General features: G+C 48.3%; 1 protein-coding gene across 1 annotated transcript in view; it reads left to right on the top strand.

Annotated features, from left to right (window-relative positions):
• The window catches only part of WDHD1 (WD repeat and HMG-box DNA binding protein 1), a 118,539-nt gene that overhangs the window by 74,735 nt on the left and 17,649 nt on the right, over positions 1–26,155 (top strand). Inside the window, exons 17-24 of the mRNA XM_060261842.1 lie at positions 1,849–1,980; positions 2,859–3,082; positions 10,386–10,532; positions 12,316–12,359; positions 15,742–15,785; positions 20,336–20,497; positions 22,322–22,446; positions 24,801–24,936. Coding sequence (XP_060117825.1) covers positions 1,849–1,980; positions 2,859–3,082; positions 10,386–10,532; positions 12,316–12,359; positions 15,742–15,785; positions 20,336–20,497; positions 22,322–22,446; positions 24,801–24,936 — 1,014 coding nt within the window. The remainder of the gene's footprint in view (positions 1–1,848; positions 1,981–2,858; positions 3,083–10,385; positions 10,533–12,315; positions 12,360–15,741; positions 15,786–20,335; positions 20,498–22,321; positions 22,447–24,800; positions 24,937–26,155) is intronic.

Below are 26,155 nucleotides of genomic sequence, written 5' to 3'. Positions count from 1 at the left end.
TTAATTAAGTTCCCGCCTCTCCTGTCTTTAGAGGCGTATTTTGAGAATGCCATGATGACAATACCTGAGGGCTGGAAGTGTGGAAATGAATGAAAAGGAGCCCAAATGTAAATTTAAATGCCAGTTGCGGGTGAACTTTTGAGTTTAGGCATAAAAGATTTTAGGAGAGAATAATGGAGACCTATAGATTTTGCCAGCTGAATGTCAAGGCCAGGCCTCACATTCAGTGGGAGCTCACAGGAGCACAGCTCCTGAACCTTTCTGAGAGTTCCTCCTCCTCCTTCTCCTGAGAGTCCCACCTCCTTGTCCATTGAATAGTAGGTGCAGCTGCATAATAATCCCTAGATGAGCTATACCACCTATTTTTCTACAAAATGACCCCTGGATGGATGGAGAGAGAGAGAGAGAGAGAGAGAGATACAGGCCTCAGATTCAGTGGGAACTCACAGGAGCACAGCTCCGGAACCTTTCTGAGAATTCCTCCTCCTGAGAGTTTCACCTCCTTGTCCATTGAATAGTAGGTGCAGCTGCATAACAATCCCTGGATGAGCTGCACCACCTGTTTTTCTACAAAACAGCCCGTGGTCAAGGCTAAAGCCTAGTTTCCCAGGCTTGGAAATCCCTTCTGCTTATGGAATTCCAGTAGGTGTTGCCCTCATTCATGCTGTTCTGAAATCATAGAATCATCGAGTTGGAAGGGACCTCCAGGGTCATCTAGTCCAACCCCCTGCACAATGCAGGAAACTCACAGATACCTCCCCCTAAATTCACAGGATCCGCATTGCTGTCAGGTGGCCATCTAGCCTCTGTTTAAAAACCTCCAAGGAAGGAGAGCCCACCACCTCCCGAGGAGGAGAGCCCACCACCTCCTGAAGAACCCCTTTAACTGTCAGGAAATTCTTCCCACCCAGTCTAGCACTCTGTGTCACACATAAGAACATAAGAGAAGACATGTTGGATCAGGCCAGTGGCCCATCCAGTCCAACACTCTGTGTCACATAAGAACATAAGAGAAGCCATGTTGGATCAGGCCAGTGGCCCATCCAGTCCAACACTCTGTGTCACACATAAGAACATAAGAGAAGCCATGTTGGGTCAGGCCAATGGCCCACCCAGTCCAACACTCTGTGTCACATAAGAACGTAAGAGAAGCCATGTTGGATCAGGCCAGTGGCCCATCCAGTCCAACACTCTGTGTCACACATAAGAACATAAGAGAAGCCGTATTGGATCAGGTCAATGGCCCATCCAGTCCAACACTCTGTGTCACACATAAGAACATAAGAGAAGCCATGTTGGATCAGGCCAATGGCCCATCCAGTCCAACACTCTGTGTTACACAGTGGCCAATATATATACATACATACATACACACTGTGTCTAATAGCCACTGATAGACCTCTGCTCCATATTTTTATCTAAACCCCTCTTGAAGGTGGCTATGCTTGTGGCCGCCACCACCTCCTGTGGCAGTGAATTCCACATGTTAATCACCCTTTGGGTGAAGAAGTACTTCCTTTGATCCGTTCTAACCCAACTGCTCAGCAATTTCATCGAATGCCCACGAGTTCTTGTATTGTGAGAAAGGGAGAAAAGTACTTCTTTCTCTACCTTCTCCATCCCATGCATAATCTTGTCAACCTCTCTCATGTCACCCCTTAGTCAACGTTTCTCCAAGCTAAAGAGCCCCCAGCGCTTTAACCTTTCTTCAGAGGAAAAGTGTTCCAAACCTTTAATCATTCTAGACAAGAGAAGACAAGAGTCACTGGAAAAGGCGATATTGTGAGGCATTTACCGATTAAAGTAAATGGCTGAACGGTTGTGTTCCCTTTTCTTCCTTTACTTCAGGAGCAATTCTGGCGTTCTGTCCTGTTCCACAACTACCTGGAGTATTTATCCCGAAATGGATACGAATGTGATGAAAGCGAGAAAGGCCAGGCCGTCCAGGAGCAGCAGAATCTCTTGATGAAAATGTTTGCGGTAAGCCGGGCTGTGCTTTGAATTCAGAATTAACTGAAGCTTCGCGTCTGCTTTTATTCACAATGTTCCCATTCCGCCTTTCCACCTAAACAGAGTCCCCAAAGCAGGGAGCATCAAAATGTTTAAAAATGGGAGAGTAGCATTTAAAATCCAGTGTATGTGAAATATTTAAATGAGTCAATAAAAATATAGCTATACAAATAATAAAAATAATAAGAATTGCAGATTTATACCCCGCCCTTCTCTTTGAATCAGAGACTCGGAGCGGCTTACAATCTCCTTTCCCTTCTTCCCCCACAACAGACACTCTGTGAGGTGGGTGGGGCTGAGAGAGCTCTGACAAAAGCTGCCCTTTCAAGGACAACCTCTGCCAGAGCTATGGCTGACCCAAGGCCATGCTAGCAGGTGCAAGTAGAGGAGTGGGGAATCAAACCCAGTTCTCCCAGATAAGAGTCCGTGCACTTAAGCACTACACCAAACTGACTCCTATCAAAGTAGAAGTTCAGTAGCACCTTTAAGCCCAACCAAGTTTTATTCAAAATGTAAGCTTACAATCTCCTCCCCGCAGAACAGACACCCTGTGAGGTGGGTGGGGCTGGAGAGGGCTCTCACAGCAGCTGCCCTTTCAAGGACAACCTCTGCCAGAGCTATGGCTGACTCAAGGCCATTTCAGCAGCTGCAAGTGGAGGAGTGGGGAATCAAACCCGGTTCTCCCAGATAACAGTCCGCACCCTTAACCACTACACCAAACACAACACCAAGGGAAAGGAGATTGTGAGCCGCTCTGAGACTCTTCGGTGCGGAGGGCAGGATATAAATCCAACTTCTTCTTCTTCTTGATCAGTATTAAAGGAGATTTGTTTTATTTTCAAACGTAGCTTTCCTGCACGCTGGAACGTGAATTCCGCTGCATGGAGCTGGCGGAGCTGATGACGCAGAACGCCGTGAGTTTGGCCATCAAGTACGCCTCGCGCTCTCGGAAGCTGAACCTCGCCCAGAAGCTGAGCGAGCTGGCGGCAGAGAAATCGGCTGAGCTGGCAGCTGCCGACGAACTTGGCAAGGAGGAAGAGGAGGAGGATTTCAGAAGCGACCTGAATGCTGGGTAAGGGTGACAAAATATCACTGGAAAGTGATAAGAGGTCTCCAATGGACCCCATCCACCAAATGCTCCTTGCATGGGTCTCCTCCTTCCCACAGGTGTGGCTGTTTCTCGCAGTCAGCTATCTTGTTTCTGCCCCTTGTTCTGTCTGGAGAGAAGAGTTCTCTGTCCTCTCCGTTCGGTTTCCTTCCTGGGTGTATGTTGAGTGCTGTCAAGTTGCTTCTGACAGTGGCAACCCTATAAATGAATGTCTTGTAAATATAATGATCTATAAATGAATGACAAGCATAGCCAGCTTCAAGAGGGGGTTGAATCAACATCTGGAGCCAGAAATCCATCAGTGGCTATTAGCCACAGCGTATTGTTGGAACTCTCTGTCTGGGGCAGTGATGCTCTGTATTCTTGGAGCTTTGGCGGGGGGCAACAGTGAGAGGGCTTCCAGTGTCCTGGCCCCACTCCTGGTGGCACCTGGTTTTTTTTGGCCACTGTGTGACACAAAGTGTTGGACTGGATGGGCCATTGGCCTGATCCAACATGGCTTCTCTTATGTTCTTATGTGTGACACAGAGTGTTGGATTAGATGGGCCATTGGCCTGATCCAACATGGCTTCTCTTATGTGCTTTTGCCTGGAGCAGTGATGCTCTGTCTTCTTGGTGCTTGGTGGGGCACAGTGGGAGGGCTTCTGGAGTTCTGGCCCCACTGGTGGACCTCCTGATGGCACCTGGGGTTTTTTGGCCCCTGTGTGACACAGAGTGTTGGACTGGATGGGCCACTGGCCTGATCCAACATGGCTTCTCTTATGTTCTTATGTGACACAGAGTGTTGGACTGGATGGGCCACTGGCCTGATCCAACATGGCTTCTCTTATGTTCTTATGTGACACAGAGTGTTGGACTGGATGGGCCACTGGCCTGATCCAACATGGCTTCTCTTATGTTCTTATGTGTAACACGGAGTGTTGGACTGGAGGGGCCATTGGCCTGATCCAACATGGCTTCTCTTATGTTCTTATGTGACACAGAGTGTTGGACTGGAGGGGCCATTGGCCTGATCCAACATGGCTTCTCTTATGTTCTTATGTGACACAGAGTGTTGGACTGGATGGGCCACTGGCCTGATCCAACAGGGCTTCTCTTATGTTCTTATGTGACACAGAGTGTTGGACTGGATGGGCCATTGGCCTGATCCAACATGGCTTCTCTTATGTTCTTATGTGTAACACGGAGTGTTGGACTGGAGGGGCCATTGGCCTGATCCAACATGGCTTCTCTCATGTTCTTATGTGTGACACAGAGTGTTGGACTGGATGGGCCACTGGCCTGATCCAACAGGGCTTCTCTTATGTTCTTATGTGTGACACAGAGTGTTGGACTGGATGGGCCATTGGCCTGATCCAGCATGGCTTCTCTTATGTTCTTATGACCTTCAAAACGTCCTATTGCCAACAGCCTTGCTCAGGTCTTGCAAGCGGAGGGCTATGGTTTCTTTTATTTTTTTTTAATATGTATATTTTTATTATTAATACATTATCCGTTTCTCTACATGGTTTCTGATATCCATTTTACATTTACCCCCAACCCACCCCCCTTAGTCTATTCATCCTTTTCCTCTTCCAGCCAGGGACAAAGGACTCGAAGCTTCCACTGAATGTCCACTCTCCTTTCTTCCTTCGCCCAGAAGCTTCCACTGAATGTCCACTCTCCTTTCTTCCTTCGCCCATTTCAGATACGTCAGCCACTTTTCTTTAATTCTTGATCTTCTTTCTTCCCATGATTCTTCTTGCAACATTATAGCGGCTATATCTGACTGGACAAAATCAAAGAGATAGTTATGCCAAGTACTTTCCTTCCATTTACTTTTATCCTTCCATCCTGCCGCTATTACCGCTTTACCCGCTGATATCATTGCTTTTAGTAAATGTTGGTTGTTCTTCTCTATTTTTTCATTCCCTAATAAACTCATCTGCATTAGTTCAAAGTTAATTCTCGGCTCTACCTGAAAGAATTTCTTTATCATTCCCACTACTATATCCCATAGTTTCTTGGCCTCAGGACACTCCCACCACATGTGGGAATACCATCCCTTTTCTTTCTTACAGTGCCAACACTTAGGGCTCAACCCAGGAAACATATTGGCTAAAGTAGCCGGAGTTCTATACCATTTAGTGAAAAATTTCAATTCCATTTCTCTAACCTTATGTATCTTAACTTTTTTTAAACCTTCCATTATCTTCTCCCCTGTTCGTTTCGTTATTTGGCCTTCTAAACTCCATGACCGTTGAAGGTAGCTTATTGCTCCTTCGTTACCTAAATTCATGCTCCTATGTAGGATGCCTACTAATCCTTTTTTTGTTTTACCCATTAATTTATAAAACTTTTCCATAGGTTCTTCTTCATTTAAGTTACTCTTCTCCACTTCCTTCTTAACTTTAGTATACAATCCTGTAGCCTTAAGCCAGTATTGTATTCCTACGACTTCTTGAAATTCATGTAATGGTTTTAACTTATCTAGTATTAACAAATCTTCTACCCTTCTAAATCCTTTAGCCTTAAGTAGTTCGCTCCACCTATGCTCCTTGTCTCCTTCCATCAACATTTCTAATGGCGTCCATCTAGATACCCGATTCAGCCATTTCGGTTGCCATTTCTTCCAAACATTTAGCCCATTTTTCCTTGGTCCCACGTTTAAATTAAGTTCCTTCGCCCCCATGTTCGTAAAGATGCCATGTTTTCCTACCCCATTATTAGCTTCATTCTCAAACCTTATCCATTTCTGGTCCCCTTCCTTCTCTATTTCTAATAATGCTTTAAGCTGAAATGCTTCATAATAATTGACTATATCTGGGACTCCCCATTCAAGTTCTGATTTATGATTGTATGCCAATTTTTTTGGAAATCTAAGTTTCCTACTACCAAATATCCATTCCCTTATTTTAGTGTTCCAGTTAGTCATTTTTTGCTTATCTAACTCCAATGGTATCGTTTGAAAAAGGTACGACAACCTTGGCATCCAAAACATCGATACACTCTTTATTCTAGTGGTCAGGCTCATCGTCCTTTTCCCCCACTGCTGCATATCCCTCTCTATTTTCTCCCAGATTTTATTATAATTTCCCTCCACTATCCTGTTAATATTTTTATAAATTTCTATCCCTAGATATTTAAATTTCTTAACTCCCATCCCCATATTAGTTATCCTATTAATCTCTTTCCTTTCTTCCAAACCAACATTAAAGTACATTATTTCAGACTTTCCCATATTTATTCTTAAACCTGATACTGCTTCAAAATCTTCTAAAATAATTTTCGTTTCCCTAATGGCTTCTTTCGGGTTAGATATTGTCATGATTATGTCATCTGCAAATAAATTGATTTTTATTTCCTCCTTTCCTATTCTACAGCCTTCTATTCTCCCTGAATTCCTAATCCTTTCTGCTAGTTGCTCTATCGCCATTATAAACAGGGATGGGGAAAGTGGACACCCCTGCCTCACATCTCTCTCAATTGGGAGCTGATCCGTATGTTCGTTGTTTACTCTTACCACTGCTGACCCCTCCCTGTAGACCTCTTGAATGGCTTTTAAGAATAGTGGCCCAATCCCACACTTCTTCATTATGGACCATAAGAATTCATGGGACAGCGTGTCAAATGCCTTGTATACATCTAATTTAAGTAAAGCAAGTTGCCCAGGACGCTTATGGTACAACACATTAAATATATTCCTTATAGGATGTGCAATACTCCTATTCTTTACAAAGCCATATTGATCCTCTTTTATTATATGAGGTAATATGTTCCTTAACCTATTTGCTAAAACTTTAGCGAAAATTTTGTAGTCCTGGTTAAGTAAACTTATTGGTCTATATGAACCCACTTCCCGAGGATCCTTCTGGGGTTTTAATATTACGGTTATTTCAGCCATTCGGCTATGGTTTCTTTTATGGAGTCCATCCCTCCGTCTCATCTTGGGTCTTCCTCTTCCTGCTGCCTTCAACTTTTTGTAGCATTATTGTCTTTTTCCAGTGACTCTTGTCTTCTCATAATGCGACCAAAGCTTCAGTTGAGTCATTTTGGCTACTATGGAGCCTTTGGGCTTGACTGGGTCTAGAACGCACTGATTTGTTGTTTTGGTGGTTCTTGGTACTCTTCTCCAACACCGCTTTCCGAATGACTTCACTTTCTACCTGTCAGCTTTCGTCAGTGTCCAACTTTCACACTCATACATAGTCACAGAGAATATTATGGCATGAATTATCTTGGTCACCAGTGACACATCCCTACACTTAAGAATCTTTTCTAGCTCCTTCATGGTGGCCCTTCCCAGCCCTTCCAATCTCCTTCTGATTTAAAAACATAAGAGAAGCCACGTTGGATCAGACCAGTGGCCCATTCAGTCCCCTACACTCTGTGCCACAGAGCGGCCGCCAGTGAGGCTAGAACTCCAGAAGCCCTCCCACTGTTGCCCCCAAGCACCAAGAACGCAGAGCATCACTGCCCCAGACAGAGTATTCCATCTATAAAAAGGTAAAGGTAGTCCCCTGTGCAAGCACCAGTCATTTCTGACTCTGGGGTGACGTTTCACAACGTTTTCACGGCAGGCTTTTTACGGGGTGGTTTGCCATTGCCTTCCCCAGTCATCTACGCTTTTCCCCCAGCAAGCTTTGACCGACCTCGGAAGGATGGAAGGCTGAGTCAACCTGTAGCCGGCTACCTGAACCAGCTTCTCCTGGGATCGAACTCAGGTCATGTGCAGAGGGCTCTGACTGCAGTACTGCAGCTTTCCCACTCTGCGCCACAGGGTTCTTTTATGAGTGATTAAAAAGGTAAAGGTAGTCCCCTGTACAAGCACTGGTCATTTCTGACTTTGGGGTGACGTTGCTTTCACAACGTTTTCATGGCAGGCTTTTTATGGGGTGGTCTGCAATTGCCTTCCCCAGTCATCTACACTTTACCCCCAGCAAGCTGGGTAGTCATTTTACCAACCTGGGAAGGATGAAAGGCTGAGTCAACCATGAGCCAGCTACCTGAACCCAGCTTCCGCCGGGATCGAGCTCAGGTCGTGAGCAAAGCTTGGACTGCAGGACTACAGCTTTACCACTCTGCACCACGGGGCTGTATACCATTCTATTCCATCTATACCTTGTGTCTAATGTCCATTGATATTGGAAGACGATTGGAAGGGTCTGCTCTATATGTTTATCCAATCCCCTCTAGAAACTGTCTGTGCTTGTAGCCGCCACCACTTCCTGCGGCAGTGAGTTCCACGTGTTAATCACTCTTGGGGGAAGGAGCACATCCTTTTATCCATTTTAAGCCTACTGTTCATTAATTTCATCGAGCGCCCCTCAGTTCTTGTATTGTGAGAAAGGGAGAGAAGTACTTCTTTTCTACCTTCTCTATCCCATACTGTCCCGCCTCGGGACTCAGCCAAGGGGGGGGGCCGGCTCCCTCGTGGCCCACCCCCAGCCAAGGTCGCCTCCCCCATGGCCGACCTCCAGGCCAAACCCCGCCAGCGAGGAACTTGCCCAACGGGCGCCGGGGCTGCCCGTGCCACCCCCACTCACCTCGGCAGGACCTGGAGCACCTGGAGAGCTAGACGGCGGCTGCACCAGGTCCCGTGGCCACCCAACGTGGAGGAAACTGGCCGGCTGTGCAGGAGGAGCTGGGACTGGCCCGCAGCAAGGCGGAGAGACCTTCCCCGAGCTGTGGCGGCTGGTGTCGCCGCGCCCCGTAACCCAGCGCACCGGAGTGCCGGCCCGGGAGCCGGATGAGGGAACCACCCCAGGACACCAGGGGTCGGCGTGAGAGCTTATAGGGAGGGGAGGGGCCAACCCAGGGAGGGTGGGGCAAGAAGGGGAATAAAAGCAGCCACGCTGGGAGGTCAGGGAGGAAGGAGGTGGCTATGAAGGAAGGGCTGCCCATCCAGAGAGAGAAACGGAAGGAGCCCTAAACACCACCAGGGATAGGAGGCTGGGTGACGTTAACCCCGCCCCTGCCCAATTCCGAGACCTCCGCAGCTGGCCACAAAGAGCCACCGGGAGGGCTGGCAGGGAGGCGACCCCCAGGGGGGCGGCAGGGGCGCGACACATACATAATTTTGGGAGTGCAGCCTCCCTTTGGGTTGATGATAGAGACTTGAACACCTTCAGTTTCTTCACCGTCCCTGAAGACATCAGGGCCCTGTGGGACCTGCCAGAGTTCTGCCGGGACTGTAAGACTGAACTATTTAAACTCGCCTTCAACGGTTAAGGGGAGGTAGCGGATGCCCCACAGCACTGACAGTCTCGTTGGATAAATACAGATAATCAGACGTGCATCTTGGATTTTTATGGTTGGAAAATGTATGGAATTGTTTTATTTCTGTATTCTGTTTTTTGATGTTCTCTGTGGATATTGGATTTATATCCCGCCCTCCACTCCGAAGAGTCTCAGAGCGACTCACAATCTCCTTTCCCTTCCTCCCCCACAACAGACACCCTGTGAGGTGGGTGGGGCTGAGAGGGCTCTCAAAGCAGCTGCCCTTTCAAGGACAGAGGCTCAGAGTGGCCTGCAATCTCCTTTCCCTTCCTCCCCCACAACAGGCACCCTGTGAGGTGGGTGGGACTGAGAGGGCTCTCAAAGCAGCTGCCCTTTCAAGGACAGAGTCTCAGAGTGGCCTACAATCTCCTTTCCCTTCCTCCCCCACAACAGACACCCTGTGAGGTGGGTGGGGCTGAGAGGGCTCTCAAAGCAGCTGCCCTTTCAAGGACAGAGTCTCAGAGCGGCTTGCAATCTCCTTTCCCTTCCTCCCCCACAACAGGCACCCTGTGAGGTGGGTGGGACTGAGAGGGCTCTCAAAGCAGCTGCCCTTTCAAGGACAGAGTCTCAGAGTGCCCTACAATCTCCTTTCCCTTTCTTCCCCACAACAGACACCCTGTGAGGTGGGTGGGGCTGAGAGGGCTCTCAAAGCAGCTGCCCTTTCAAGGACAGAGTCTCAGAGCGGCCTGCAATCTCCTTTCCCTTCCTCCCCCACAACAGACATCCTGTGAGGTGGGTGGGGCTGAGAGGGCTCTCACAGCAGCTGCCCTTTCAAGGACAACTCCTGAGATAGTTGTGGCTAACCCAAGGCCATTCCAGCAGGTGCAAGTGGAGGAGTGGGGAATCAAACCCAGTTCTCCCAGATAAGAGTCCGCGCACTTCACCACGACACCAAACTGGCTCACCAGAGAGGCAAATGCTTTCTCCATGCCGGCCGACAGGGTGGTGGGGGCTTCAAGAAAGAGCCACAGTTTGGCCACTCCTGGCTTAATCAATCTTTTGGCTCCAGTTACAGCAACACTCCCACAGAATGGAGTCAGAGCAAAGCCAAAAGCCTCCAGCGCCAACAAAGCACGGAAGCCAGTTCAGAAGTGGAGGAGGACGAAGAAGACGTCTCCGAAGAGGCAAAACCGAGTGAGACACGCACACTCATACATTATACGCAGGCTAGGCAGCCAGCAGTTAAAAGGTTGGGCTGGGGCCAGGTCTGAATCCCCACTGGGCCATGGAGGGACTGTGGTCCAGTGGCAGAGCCTCTGCTTGGCATGCAGAAGGTCCCAGGTTCAATCCCTGGCATCTCCAGTTGAAAAGATCAGGCAGGAGGTGATGGGAAAGACCTCAGCCTGAGACCGTGAATAGTCATGAAGTGGGGCTGTAGCTCAGTGGTAGAGCATCTGGTTGGCGTGCAGAAGGTCCCAGGTTCAATCCCTGGCATCTCCAGTTGACCAGGTAGTAGGTGGATGGGACAGACCTCTTTACCTGAGACCCTGGAGAGCTGCTGCCAGTCTGAGTAGACAAGACTGACTTAGATAGTCCAAGGGTCTGATTAATTAGAAGACAGGAGGATTGGCTACATCAGTGGGGTGTGGCCTAATATGCAAAGGAGGTCCTGCTAGAATTCCTTACAGGGCTCTCAGTACAGGGCCTATTGGAAGCTCCAGGAGGATTGGCTACATCAGTGGGGTGTGGCCTAATATGCAAAGGAGGTCCTGCTAGAATTCCTTACAGGGCTCTTCGTATAGGGCCTACTGGAAGCTCCAGGAGGATTGGCTGCATCAGGGGGTGTGTGGCCTAATATGCAAAGGAGGTCCTGCTAGAATTCCTTACAGGGCTCTTCGTATAGGGCCTACTGGAAGCTCCAGGAGGATTGGCTACATCAGTGGGGTGTGGCCTAATATGTAATGGAGGTCCTGCTAGAATTCTTTACAGGGCTCTCAGTACAGAGCCTACTGGAAGCTCCAGGAGGATTGGCTGCATCAGGGGTGTGTGGCCTAATATGCAAAGGAGGTCCTGCTAGAATTCCTTACTGGGCTCTTAGTACAGGGCCTAATGGAAGCTCCAGGAGGATTGGCTGCATCAGGGGGTGTGTGGCCTAATATGCAAAGGAGGTCCTGCTAGAATTCCTTACAGGGCGCTTTGTACAGGGCCTACCGTAAGCTTCAGGAGGATTGGCTACATCAGGGGTGTGTGGCCTAATATGCAAAGGAGGTCCTGCTAGAATTCCTTACAGGGCTCTCAGTACAGGGCCTACTGGAAGCTCCAGGAGGATTGGCTACATCAGGGGGCGTGGCCTAATATGCAAAGGAGGTCCTGCTAGAATTCCTTACAGGGCTCTTCGGACAGGGCCTACTGGAAGCTCCAGGAGGATTGGCTACATCAGGGGTGTGTGGCCTAATATGCAAAGGAGGTCCTGCTAGAATTCCTTACAGGGCTCTCAGTACAGGGCCTACTGGAAGCTCCAGGAGGATTGGCTACATCAGGGGCTGTGGCCTAATATGCACAGGAGCTCCTACATTAAAGGCCCTACTACCAAGGAAGTATGGGGCTGCTATGCAGAGACAGGCAATGGCAACCCACCTCTGTTCAGCTCCTGTCCTGAAAACCCTATGGAGTTCACCACTAATTTGGGACAGTGGCTCAGTGGTAGAGCATCTGCTTGGGAACCAGAAGGTTCCAGGTTCAATCCCCGGCATCTCCAATTAAAAAGGGTCCAGGCAAATAGGCATGAAAAATCTCCACTTGAGACCCTGGAGAGCCGCTGCCAGTCTGAGAAGACAATACTGACTTTGATGGACCGAGGGTCTGATTCAGTAGAAGGCAGCTTCATGTGTTCATATAATAGCACTTTCTCCCACTAACATAAATCGGCAAAATTAATGGTTATACTTGTAGATACTTATATCTCATTGATCTTTAATACTCCTTATCGTCCCTTCTGTAGGTTCCCCCGCGCAGTGCAGAAATTCAACCACACCCAAGCCCGGTAAGTCAAATCGAATTTGTTTGTTAAATTTCGTTAAATGGGCTGATTTAGTAGATGGGTACATATATTGTGAAACTTTCTGAGCCTGTAGGCGCCTTTGGAATTCTGAGACAGTGTGGTGGGTGCAACTGCAACATGGCTGCCACAGGAGGTGGAACCAACCACAAAATGGCTGCCACCGGAGGTGGAGCCAACCGCAAAATGGCAGGGAGTGTTACGAATAACTCCAGTAGTAACCCTTGAACATTTAAGTCAGAAGCTCTGTTTCGCAGGATGCCTTTAAAATCTGCACGGCCAATGAGAAGCCTTGCTGATCAAAACTCTCACCTGACCCTGCCCACGTTCTAAAAATATTTGGTGAGTGTCAAGAAAGGTGTTAGAAGGCACCTTGCTGGGGACCCCTTTATCACGAACTTCTCCCTACTGCCTCAGAGTTCCCGTTTCTGTGCTGTACAAATTCTCGACTCTGGACAAATTTGTTTAATGTGTAGTTGCCCCGTTGCCTTCCTTTAAAATCTTGACACGTCATCAGTACACAGCTTCCTTCTCATAATGGATGGGGTCTTCAACATTTTGCAGATGTTACCCACTTTATAAGTCTGTTTGTGAAAGGCAAGAAGTGGTTAGGAAAGGGTTTGCAAAGGGCTGTTGTTCCACTGCAACATCTGGTGTCTAGGTGTTACTCGAACCAGAGATGTTTCACCCATGCTGTGATTCAGCTGCACCATGCATAATCCAGCAGGACAGTCAGAACAATAGCATGGAGTACACGCCTGGTCACATTGATCCATCCAGGGTCCCTACCATGTTTGGTGTAGTGGTTAAGTGTGCGTACTCTTATCTGGGAGAACCGGGTTTGATTCCCCACTCCTCCACTTGCACCTGTTGGAATGGCCTTGGGTCAGCCATAGTGGTTAAGTGTGCGGACTCTTACCTGGGAGAACCGGGTTTGATTCCCCACTCCTCCACTTGCACCTGTTGGAATGGCCTTGGGTCAGCCATAGTGGTTAAGTGTGCGGACTCTTATCTGGATGAACCGGGTTTGATTCCCCACTCCTCCACTTGCAGCTGCTGGAATGGCCTTGGGTCAGCCATAGCTCTTGAAGGGGGACCCCTGAATAATTAATGAATACCCCTATAATAATGAATAAAAGCATATTTCTGCCTTTAAAATTAAGATGTCTGATGCAACCCTTCGTTAGAGGCCACACAGCCCCAAGTGGGTGTGAATTCAAGGTTGTAAATTAGATTAGAGACAGTGACCTCATTGAGGCCTCTGGATGTGTATTAGATAACAAAGGGGCCTCAGAGAAGCTTCTTGCTGAAGCTGATAATTCATGGAGACAGGAGGTATGGAAAAGTACTAGAAAGAGTTACAGGGAGGTGGAGAATGTTGAGATAAGCCTGCGCCTGTATGAATAAAAACTGGCTGTATGGGGAATGATTTTAACTTAGTCATTTCGTGGGCTTATGGCCAGCTAAGTTCTGCTTTGGTACCAAAGTAAATTTTGTTTCATACCAGCAATAGAAGATATTGGATTTATATCCCGCCCTCCACTCCGAAGAGTCTCAGAGCGGCTCACAATCTCCTTTCCCTTCCTCCTACCTTCCAATACCAGCAATGTGTGCGGACCTCGTTATTTCTCTGCTTCACTCTCGCAGGCGTTGTTCTTGAAAGGGCAGCTTCTGTCAGAACTCTCTCAGCCCCACCTACCTCACAGGGTGTCTGCTGTGGGGGGAGAAGATATAGGAGATTGTAAGCCTCTCTCAGTCTCTGATTCAGGGAGAAGGGCAGGGTATAAACCTGCAGTCTTCTTCTTCATGTGCTATGTCGATAACCACTGGTATGAATTCCAAAAACTGTGAGTGCCAAAACCTGTCGGATAACTTCTGATAACAACATGCGGACTCACAAGTGAAGGGACAACAAATGGGCAGCGCCCCAAATGAAAGAATTCCCAGAGTCCTCTGCTGATCAGGCTTGCGCTCATTCAAACGCTGAATCAGCGGCAACTGACAGCGATGCTTAGTACCCATCATCCCACAGCAAAAAACTTTCCTTCCGAACCAGACAAATGTTTTAAGCACTTTATTTATTTGTCTGGTTTGGAAGGAAAGTTTTTTTCCTAACAGATGGAGATAATAGCGCTAGTCGTTAAAATTCTTGATGTTTTAAGCGCTTTATTTATCAAGAATTTTAACGACTAGCGCTATTAACTCCATCTTGGAACCACATAGGCCTGCCAATCCCCAGGTCCCAGCGTGGGTTCTTCCGCTTTCCCAAGCTCCTTCTCACCCAGAGGACCATGTGCCTTTCCGCCTCCGGAGGCTTCAGTCTCCGATTGAAAGGCTTCCTCTTGGGATGGGGTGTCTGTGTTGCTGTGAAGAAGTTGGTAGCAACTCGTGAGTAGAGAGGCCAATCCCTCGCTTCAGAGTCGCCAGAAAGGGGGGGGGGGGAGGGAAGGAAATGTTTGCTGGGCACTTCATTATTCCCTATGTGGAGATCGATTCTCATAGGGTATAATGGGGAATTGATCTGGAGGTATCAGGGGCTCTGGGGCGGCTATCTTTTGAGGTAGAGGCACCAAATGTTCAGTATAGCATTTAGTGCCTCTCCCCAAAATATCCCCCAAGTTTCAAAACAATTTGACCAGGGGGTCCAATTCTATGAGCCCCACAAGAAGGTGCACCTATCCTTCATTATTTCCTATGGAAGGAAGGCATTTAAAAAGGTGTGCTGTCCCTTTAAATGTGATGGCCAGAACTCCCTTGGAGTTCAGTTATGCTTGTCACAGCCTTGTTCCTGGCTCTGCCGCAATGTCTCCTGGCTCCACCCCCAAAGTCTCCTGGCTCCACCCACAAAGTCCCCAGATATTTCTTGAATTGGACTTGGCAACCCTAGAACCACAATTTATATCTTAATTTATATTGTCATATATATATTTTTAATAATGCTTTATTGTAATAATTTTATTGTAATAATTCAACATTGTTGTTTTACTGTTTTCCTTGTTGTTAGCCACCCTGAGCCCAACTGAGGAGGGCAGGGTGTAAATGCAAATAATAAATAAATAACCCCTTCACAGGCAGCTAGAGGATTAACCTAGATTTTCTCAGCAGCCTTAAGGGCTAAAATTGTTCTTTAAAAGAACAAAACCGGGATATTCAAAATGGCCGCCGGTGTGTCATGCTTAGCCCACGCATGACAGCCATAGAAGGAGGTGAGGATGAACGCAGTCTTGTGCCTAGTTTTCTATTGTGCAACTTCCTGGTACCTTTTTTTTCAAAACGTACGCACATGTTTTCTAAACGTTTTTTTCTAAAGGTATTTTTCTCTTCTCCCCTCTCCCCTTTTTGTCTTTTTTTTTTTGGGTAGCAAAAGCTGTAATCGTATCCAGCAGTCAAGGACGAGTCAATCCGTTCAAGGTGACGATTTTTCTGATTTAATTAAACTCTGGTTTTTATTCTCAGCCCCTCAGGCATAATGTTACATCTTCTGCACTTAGGGTTGCCAATTCCCAGGTGGGGGCAGGGGATACCCTGGTTTGGAGGCCCTCCCCCCACTTCAGGGTCATCAGAAAGCGAGGGGGAGGGGAGGGGAGGGGAGGGAAATGCCTGTTGGGAACTCTGAAGCTGAAGTTCCGTATGGAGACTTGTTCCCATAGAAAATAATGGAGAATTGATCCGTGAGTATCTGGGGCTCTGGGGGGGGGGCTGCTTTTTGGGGGTAGAGGCACAAAATTTTCAGCATAGCATCTAGTGCCTCTCCCCAAAATATCCCCCAAGTTTCAAAACGATTGGACCAAGGGGTCCAATTCTGTGAGCCCCAAAAGAAGGTGCCCTTATCCTTCATTATTTCCTATGGAAGGAAGGCATTGAAAAGGTATGTGATCCCTTTAAATGTGATGGCCAGAACTCCATTTGGAGTTCAATTATGCTTGTCACACCCTTGCTCCTGGCTCCGCCCCATGTCTCCTGGCTCCCCCCCCAAAGTCCCCAGATATTTCTTGAATTGGACTTGGCAACCCTATCTGCACTGGTGAGAAAGATGATGTCTGTACCTTTGAAAGTATCTTCACAAGGCTGGTGGATTTCTGTTCCAAGTGTGGTGGCTTCCATGGGGATAGATCAAGACTGGGGGTGGGGGGAGGTGTCAAGATCCTGGGCCTCGTGAGGCCTGCAGGCCCCAGAGAAGCCTGCCTAGGAGTTATAAAAGAGCCTACATTTCCCAGGATCCCATCTGTCCCTCTCTTTGGGTGGCAAGGGTTTTGGAGGGAAACTGGCCCAGAGATGGGTGGAGCCTGGGAAGAGAACATAAAAGGGCCAAGCCCAGGCAGGATGTGTGCTTTTCCTAGGAGGCAGAGGTGAGGAAGAGTTGCTGCAAGGAAGAGACCCTTGCCCTTAGAGGAAGGGTGAGGAGGCTTAGGTCTGACTGAGGCACTCTAGGGACATTAAGTTCAGACGCATTAGGAACGTTTGTTTATTTTCCCTTCACCCCTTTTACTGTTTAATGCACCTTGTTTGTTATATTGCACCGACTGCTCTTTTAAATAAGGAGAGCCAGTTTGGTGTAGTGGTTAAGTGTGCGGACTCTTATCTGGGAGAACCGGGTTTTATTCCCCACTCCTCCACTTGCACCTGCTGGAATGGCCTTGGGTCAGCCATAGCTCTGGCAGAGGTTGTCCTTGAAAGGGCAGCTGCTGGGAGAGCCCTCTCCAGCCCCACCCACCTCACAGGGTGTCTGTTGTGAGGGAGGGAGATAAAGGAGATTGTGAGCCGCTCTGAGACTCTTCGGAGTGGAGGGCAGGATATAAATCCAATATCTTCTTCTTAAATAAATCTTTTTTCCCCCCTCTGTTGTTCACTCTGCCTGGTCCTCACGCCCATTATTTGGCCTAAGCTACAGGAGGCTTGGGAGGGGATTCTGGGCCTTCTCAAGGGGAACCCTTAACCCAGAGGGGTGGCAGCAATCGGTAATACCCCCCTGAGTTGTGACGGGGGCTCACTGTGCTTGTCTGCAGCAGTAGAAAAGAGCAAGACCGGTTCCCCGCTAGCCTTGTGCTCTTCTCGCGCTCCTCTTCCCTGCGGGGTTTCCGTCGGATTTCACACTACCTGACCCGGGGCTGCAACCGGCTTCGCCTTTTTCGCGCAGCAAACAGAAACCGGTTTTCAGAGGATCTTTGTTTGCTGCGCGAAAGAGGTGAAGCTGGTTGCAGCCCCGGAGCAGATAGTGTGAAATCTGACAGAAGCGCCGAAGAGGAGATTGAGAGCGGCGTAAGGCTAGCGGGGAATCGGTCCAAGAGTCCAGTAGCACCTTGAAGACTGACAAATTTCGTGGCAGAGTAAGAGCTTTCGGGAGTCACTGCTCGCTTCTTCAGAGAGAGAGAGTAGCGATGCTCAAAAGCCATTAGGAAGGGAATTGAAAACAACTCAGCCAGTATCATAAGGCCCCTGTATAAATCGATGGTGCGGTCTCATTTGGGGTACTGTGTGCAGTTCTGGTCGCCACACCTCAAAAAGGATATTATAGCATTTGAAAAAGTGCAGAGAAGGGCTACTAGAATGATTAAAGAGTTGGAGAACTTTCCCTATGAAGAAAGGTTGAAACACTTGGGACTCTTTAGCTTGGAGAAACGTCGACTGCGGGGTGACGTGATAGAGGTTTACAAGATAATGCATGGGATGGAGAAAGTAGAGAAAGAAGCCCTTTTCTCCCTTTCTCACAATACAAGAACTCGTGGGCATTCGATGAAATTGCTGAGCAGACAGGTTAAAACGGATAAAAGGAAGTACTTCTTCACCCAAAGGATGATTAACATGTGGAATTCACTGCCACTGGAGGTGGTGGCGGCTACAAGTATAGCCACCTTCAAGAGGGGTTTAGATAAAAATATGGAGCACAGGTCCATCAGTGGCTATTAGCCACAGTGTGTGTGTATATATAAAAAAAATTGCCACTGTGTGACACAGAGTGTTGGACTGGATGGGACATTGGCCTGCTCCAACATGGCTTCTCTTATGTGACACAGAGTGTTGGACTGGAGGGGCCATTGGCCTGATCCAACATGGCTTCTCTTATGTTCTTATGTGACAGAGTGTTGGACTGGATGGGTCACTGGCCTGATCCAACATGCTTTCTCTTATGTTCTTATGTGACACAGAGTGTTGGACTGGAAGAGCCATTGGCCTCATCCAACATGGCTTCTCTTATGTTCTTATGTGACACAGAGTGTTGGACTGGATGGGCCATTGGCCTAACCCAACATGGCTTCTCTTATGTTCTTATGTGTGACACAGAGTGTTGGACGGGATGGGCCATTGGCCTGATCCAACATGGCTTCTCTTATGTTCTTATGTGACACAGAGTGTTGGACTGGAGGGACCATTGGCCTGATCCAACATGGCTTCTCTTATGTTCTTATGTGACACAGAGTGTTGGACTGGATGGGCCACTGGCCTGATCCAACATGGCTTCTCTTATGTTCTTAAGTGTGACACAGAGTGTTGAACTGAATGGGCCACTGGCCTGACCCAACATGGCTTCTCTTATGTTCTTATGTGTGACACAGAGTGTTGGACGGGATGGGCCATTGGCCTGACCCAACATGGCTTCTCTTATGTTAAATTAAACCTCTGAGAAACTAATGCCTTCATTTAAAACCCAGAGCTAACATTACAACAGGCTCTTGTTTATGGCACTTCACACCTAATGACATAGACATCAATCTGCTGTTCTGACTTATATTGCCCCCTTGTTGATGCAGCCCAGTTAACATAAGAGTAGCCATGTTGGATCAGGCCAATGGCCAATCCCGTCCAACACTCTGTGTCACACATAAGAACATAAGAGAAGCCATGTTGGGTCAGGCCAATGGCCCATCCAGTCCAACACTCTGTGTCACATAAGAACATAAGAGAAGCCATGTTGGATCAGGCCAGTGGCCCCTCCAGTCCAACACTCTGTGTCACATAAGAACATAAGAGAAGCCATGTTGGGTCAGGCCAATGGCCCATCCAGTCCAACACTCTGTGTCACATAAGAACATAAGAGAAGCCATGTTGGATCAGGCCAATGGCCCATCCAGTCCAACACTCTGTGTCACATAAGAACATAAGAGAAGCCATGTTGGATCAGGCCAATGGCCCATCCAGTCCAACACTCTGTGTCACATAAGAACATAAGAGAAGCCATGTTGGGTCAGGCCAATGGCCAATCCCGTCCAACACTCTGTGTCACACATAAGAACATAAGAGAAGCCATGTTGGGTCAGGCCAATGGCCCATCCCGTCCAACACTCTGTGTCACACATAAGAACATAAGAGAAGCCATGTTGGGTCAGGCCAATGGCCCATCCCGTCCAACACTCTGTGTCACACATAAGAACATAAGAGAAGCCATGTTGGGTTAGGCCAATGGCCCATCCAGTCCAACACTCTGTGTCACATAAGAACATAAGAGAAGCCATGTTGGGTCAGGCCAATGGCCCATCCAGTCCAACACTCTGTGTCACATAAGAACATAAGAGAAAGCATGTTGGATCAGGCCAATGGCCCCTCCAGTCCAACACTCTGTGTCACATAAGAGCATAAGAGAAGCCATGTTGGGTCAGGCCAATGTCCCATCCAGTCCAACACTCTGTGTCACACATAAGAACATGAGAGAAGCCATGTTGGGTCGGGCCAATGGCCCATCCAGTCCAACACTCTGTGCCACATAAGAACATAAGAGAAGCCATGTTGGATCAGGCCAATGGCCCATCCAGTCCAACACTCTGTGTCACACATAAGAACATGAGAGAAGCCATGTTGGGTCAGGCCAATGGCCCATCCACTCCAACACTCTGTGTCACACAGTGGCCAAAATAGACTAATGTGGCTACCAGCCTTGATCTGAGTTTTAAAGGAAATACAATGGAAACACTGAAAGGAAAAGCAAGTTCTCAGCTCAAAACCTTCCCAAACTTTTGCCGCTCCAGGTGTCCAGCAGCCAAAAGGATCCCATCGCTCACTCGACGAACATCTTAGACAACATGAGCAAACTGCCGAAGAAAAATCCCACGTCGGTCAGACGGACGGTTCCTAGCAAGGAAAAGGGACCAGTGATAAAACCGCTGGTTCCCAAGCCCAAGTCGAGACAGGTGATCAGCTCCACTGTTATTACTTGTTCACAGTCTGTTTTTCTCCCCAGCGGGGACCCAAAGTGTTGTGTCCCCTTGTTCTCCTTTTCCCCACTCTATTCTCTCAACAGCAACTTTGTTAGAGGTTGTGGCAGGCTCCAGATGTTGCGTATTGATTGTTTTGACTGCTGGTTTGTTATGCCTGACCTTCATTGCCCTCCAGGAACCTGATGCCTCCCTTCCAATTGGCTGTTCTTTTAGAACCAGCCAATCGGGACGTGAGGCGTTTCTCTCAGGAAATGCAAATGAAGGATCCTGGAGAGGCCCATCGGGTGGATTGCTGTCCAAATAAGGGGGTGTGGTTAACTCAGGCCAAAGGGATAAAAGGAGCGGTGTTGCCTGATTGTGTTCCGTTCTCCTGTTGTTCAATAAACGTTCTTGCATACCTCAAGCTGGCTGAACTCACTACATAATACCAGGTCAGCCAGTAAACTTCCATGGCAGAGCAGGGATTTGAACCCGGTTATCCCAAGGAAGAGCAACGACGTCAGCCTAGCAACCAAATGCAGATTAGTCTGTGCTATTGTGCTCCCCATAGCAACCTAAGACTCCAAAAGTTGGACCATGAAAAAGCAAGACAGGACGGAAATTGACTCGTTTGAACTGTGGTGCTGGAGAACCCGAAACAGAACAAGAAACTGTGAGTGGGGCACAATCAAAAATTACTCCACAGACTACTTCTACAACCAATGAATATAGTCAGAATAAATATATTTGATACAAGTCATATTAAGCAAAAAGAATACAGTCCCGCACAATCTTAAATAAAAAAACAGTAATTAGAAGAAGATATTGGATTTATAGCCCGCCCTCCACTCCGAAGAGTTTCAGAGCGGCTCACAATCTCCTTTCCCTTCCTCCCCCACAACAGACACCCTGTGAGGTAGATGAAGATATTGGATTAATATCCCGCCCTCCACTCCGAAGAGTCTCGGAGAGGCTCACAATCTCCTTTTCCTTCCTCCCCCACAACAGACACCCTGTGAGGTGGGTGGGGCTGGAGAGGGCTCTCACAGCAGCTGCCCTTTCAAGGACAACTCTGCCAGAGCTGTGGCTAACCCAAGGCCATGCTAGCAGATGCAAGTGAAGGAGTGGGGAATCAAACCCGGTTCTCCCAGATAAGAGTCCACACACTTAACCACTACACCAAACTGGCTCTCCTTAGACAGTAAACATTACTATTACAAACACACTCCCTAAAAATCTGTGCACAAGGAAACCACCAGAGTCCACAATTGTCCAATTGTTAAATGACTCTGAATCAGCACATTTTTGGACAAGTGTGGACTCTGGTGGTTTCTTTACGTACAGCTCTTTGGGGAGTGCCTGGCTGGCTTGGGAGTCAAGTAAAACCAATAGATTTTATGTCTTTTCTGTTCTTTGTGCACCGTTTAAACGTGTGTGTTATGTGCAGCTGAGTCACTTTCTACTTACGATGACCACATAAGTTAATCACCTTCAGAACTATTTCCAGATACACTCTGCCTCTATAGAGACATGTTTAATGCTGTTGATGGGTCCTCCCCAAAGAGCTAGCGTAGACCGATTTCGCACTCACTGTACGCCATTTCTGCAAGGCAAAGAGAAACCGCTAAAAACCAGTTTCTCTTTGCCGCACAAAAATGGCGACGCAAGCTGAAGCCCTGGGGCAGAGAGTGGGAAATCGGAAGGACGCCGCTCTGAAAAGAGGAACGTCGGAGCGGCGTAAGGTGAGTGCGAAATCAGTCACAGTGTTCTACTGTGTGTATAGCACATTGACAGTGGATTCTTGGAATATCCACACAGGCTGCAGCAGCTGCGTTTTTCCAACCCCGAAGCTCTGAGAAGAAAACCACAGAAGAGAAAGCAGAAAAAACTGAAGCTGTGCCAACTGAGACCCAAGCTCCAACTGAGGATGGTGAAAATAGAAGGTAGCCAAATACCTTCTCCTAATAACATTAGGAAGAACTTCATGACAGAGCAGTTCCTCGGTGGAACAGGCTTCCTTGGAAGGTGGTGGGCTCTCCTTCCTTGGAGGTCTTTAAGCAGAGGCTAGATGGCCGCCTGACAGCAATGAAGATCCTGTGAATTTAGGGGGAGGTATTTGTGAGTTTAGAGCGCTTCCACAGTGGAACAGGCTTCCTCGGGAGGTGGTGGGCTCTCCTTCCTTGGAGGTCTTTAAGCAGAGGCTAGATGGCCGCCTGACAGCAATGAAGATCCTGTGAATTTAGGGGGAGATATTTGTGAGTTTAGAGCGCTTCCACAGTGGAACAGGCTTCCTCGGGAGGTGGTGGGCTCTCCTTCCTTGGAGGTCTTTAAGCAGAGGCTAGGTGGCCGCCTGACAGCAATGAAGATCCTGTGAATTTAGGGGGAGATATTTCTGAGTTTAGAGCGCTTCCACAGTGGAACAGGCTTCCTTGGAAGGTGGTGGGCTCTCCTTCCTTGGAGGTCTTTAAGCAGAGGCTAGGTGGCCGCCTGACAGCAATGAAGATCCTCTGAATTTAGGGGGAGATATTTCTGAGTTTAGAGCGCTTCCACAGTGGAACAGGCTTCCTCGGGAGGTGGTGGGCTCTCCTTCCTTGGAGGTCTTTAAGCAGAGGCTAGATGGCCGCCTGACAGCAATGAAGATCCTGTGAATTTAGGGGGAGATATTTGTGAGTTTAGAGCACTTCCACAGTGGAACAGGCTTCCTCGGGAGGTGCTGGGCTCTCCTTCCTTGGAGGTTTTTAAGCAGAGGCTAGATGGCTGTCTAACAGCAATGAAGATCCTGTGAATTTAGGGGGAGGTGTTTGTGAGTTTAGAGTGGTTCCTCAGTGGAGCAGGCTTCCTCCTCAGGAGGTGGTGGGTTCTCCTTCCTTGGAGATTTTTCAGCAGAGGCTGGAGGGCCATCTGACAGCAATGAGGATCCTGTGAATTTAGGGGGAGGTGTTTGTGAGTTTAGAGCGGTTCCTCAGTGGAACAGGCTTCCTCAGGAGGTGGTGGGCTCTCCTTCCTTGGAGGTTTTTCAACAGAGGCTAGATGGCCATCTCACAGCAATGAGGATCCTGTGAATTTAGGGGGAGGTGTTTGTGAGTTTAGAGCGGTTCCCCAGTGGAACAGGCTTCCTCAGGAGGTGGTGGGCTCTCCTTCCTTGGAGGTTTTTCAACAGAGGCTAGATGGCCATCTCACAGCAATGAGGATCCTGTGAATTTAGGGGGAGGTGTTTGTGAGTTTAGAGCGGTTCCCCAGTGGAACAGGCTTCCTCGGGAGGTGGTGGGCTCTCCTCCCTTGGAGGTCTTTAAGCGGAAGCTAGATGGCCATCTGACAGCAATGCTGATCCTGTGAATTTAGGAGGTGGTGTTTGTGAGTTTCCTGCATTGTGCGGGTTGTTGGACTAGATGACCCTGGGGGTCCCTTCCAACTCTATAATTCTCCTGTTCTTTCCGCCGCAGCAACTTAACTTACAGTCCTGACAATAGTTTCCTGTGATAGAACAGTAAGATTTGAGTCCAGTAGCACCTTAAAGACCAACAAGGTTTCTATGGTATACACTTCCAGAGTTTAAAGTTCATCTGGTAAAAATGAGTGCCCAGCTTTCTGGGGTTAAAGCGTAGACGACTGGGGAAGGCAATGGCAAACCACCCCGTAAAAAAGTCTGCCATGAAAACACCATGATGTGATGTCGCCCCATGAATTGATAACAACTCGGTGCTTGCACAGGGGACTCCCTTTACCTTTTAAGAAAGCTACTGGGCTCAAGTATTGCTTCTGCTTGGGTGACCAACACAACTGGAGAAAGTAGAGAAAGAAGTACTTTCCTCCCTTTCTCACAATACAAGAACTCGTGGGCATTCGATGAAATTGCTGAGCAGACAGGTTAAAACGGATAAAAGTAAATCCTTCTTCACCCAAAGGGTGATTAACATGTGGAATTCACTGCCACAGGAGGTGGCGGCGGCTACAAGCAAAGCCAGCTTCAAGAGGGGATTGGATAAAAATATGGAGCAGAGGTCCATCAGTGGCTATTAGCCACTGTGTGTGTGTGTGTATTTGGCCGCTGTGTGACACAGAATGTTGGACTGAATGGGCCATTGGCCTGATCTAACATGGCTTCTCTTATGTTCTTATCCACCTGAAACTTTCCTAGAAGTAAACTGCATTCCATGAAATGGGACTTCTGAGTTATCACGCTTAGGGTTGTTCCCTGAGGCATCAAGAGGTGAACACAAAAACATTTTTAGAAGAAATGCAGATGCTTCGCTTCAAAATGTCTCCCTGTATCGTAGAATCTTTGCATTCTTCTTAGGCCGAAGACCGGATTCCAGATGTGGCTGGAGGAGAACAGAAGCCTCATTTTGGCAGATAATCCTAATTTTGAAGAAAGCGAGATCATACGAGAAGGCATGGGTCGATTCAGAACGCTGTCTCCCGAAGAAAGGATGGTAAGTCGGTTAGGATGGGCAGTAGGTTCAGGACAGAAAAACAGAAACACTACTTTGGACAGAGAGGGGTTAGATTGTGCAGTTTGCTGCCAGAGGATGTAGTGATGGTCATGGGAATAGACAGTTTTAAAAGGGTATTAGATGGAGTCTTGGAGAAGTCTTATCAATGGCTACTAGCCATGGTGACTGAGGGGAACCTCCCCATTCAGAGGCACTCATCCTCTGAAACTCAGAGCCAGGAGGAAACCTCAGGGGAAGGCCTCGGCCTCTCTGCCCTGTTGTTGGCCCTCCCGAGGAATTGGTTGGCCACTGTGTGAGACAGTCTAGATGAACCACTAGTCTGATCCAGCAGGACTCTTGTGATGTTCTTATGGAGACCTCAGCCTCTAGGCCCTGTTGCTGACCACTGTGTGAGGCAGGATGCTGGACTAGATGGATGCAGGGTTTCTTCTTACAGAATGCCATCTTGTTAGCAGGGTTTCGTCCTTCGGTCGTTGTTCATACTCGGAAAATTCCAATGTTTCGGTTGCCCCTGCGCTCCGTGCTTTCCTTGGTCCATACCAGCATTTTGAAATATGGAAACCCTGCTGGGCAAAAGCCCCCACCTGGCCCTGCCCCACTTTCTAAAAATACATGCTGGACACCAGGGAAGGCCTCACTGGACCTCTTGGAACACCCAGACACCACCTTGAGGATCCTTGCTGTTAGCCGCCCTGAGCCCAACTGGGGGAGGGCGGAGTATAAATGTAGCAAAGGACAAGAGAGCCCCGTGAGGCGGAGTGGCAAAGCTGCAGTCCTGCAGTCGGAGCCCTCTGCTCACGACCTGAGTTCGATCCCAGCGGAAGTTGGTTCAGGTAGCCGGCTCCAGGTTGACTCAGCCTTCCATCCTTCCGAGGTCGGTAAAATGAGTCCCCAGCTTGCTGGGGGTGGGGAGAAGTGTAGATGACTGGGGAAGGCAATGGCAAACCACCCTGTAAAAAGTCTGCCGTGGAAACGTGAAAGCAATGTCACCCCAGAGTCGGAAACGACTGGTGCTTGGACAGGGGACTGCCTTTACCTTTACCAAAGGACAACCAAGAAGATCAAGGGATTAGAGTTCCTTCCCTGTTAGGCAAGGCTAAGGAGTTTGGGTTCTTCCTGGAGCATCTGGTTGGTCACCAGGGCTGGATGGATTCTTGGTCTTATAGCTCAGTGGAGTTTATCTTACTCCTCCCACTTT

This window comes from Heteronotia binoei, chromosome 21 (genome assembly GCF_032191835.1).
Source record: "Heteronotia binoei isolate CCM8104 ecotype False Entrance Well chromosome 21, APGP_CSIRO_Hbin_v1, whole genome shotgun sequence".
NCBI lineage: Eukaryota > Metazoa > Chordata > Lepidosauria > Squamata > Gekkonidae > Heteronotia > Heteronotia binoei.
This window is presented reverse-complemented; position numbering and strand designations above follow the sequence as displayed.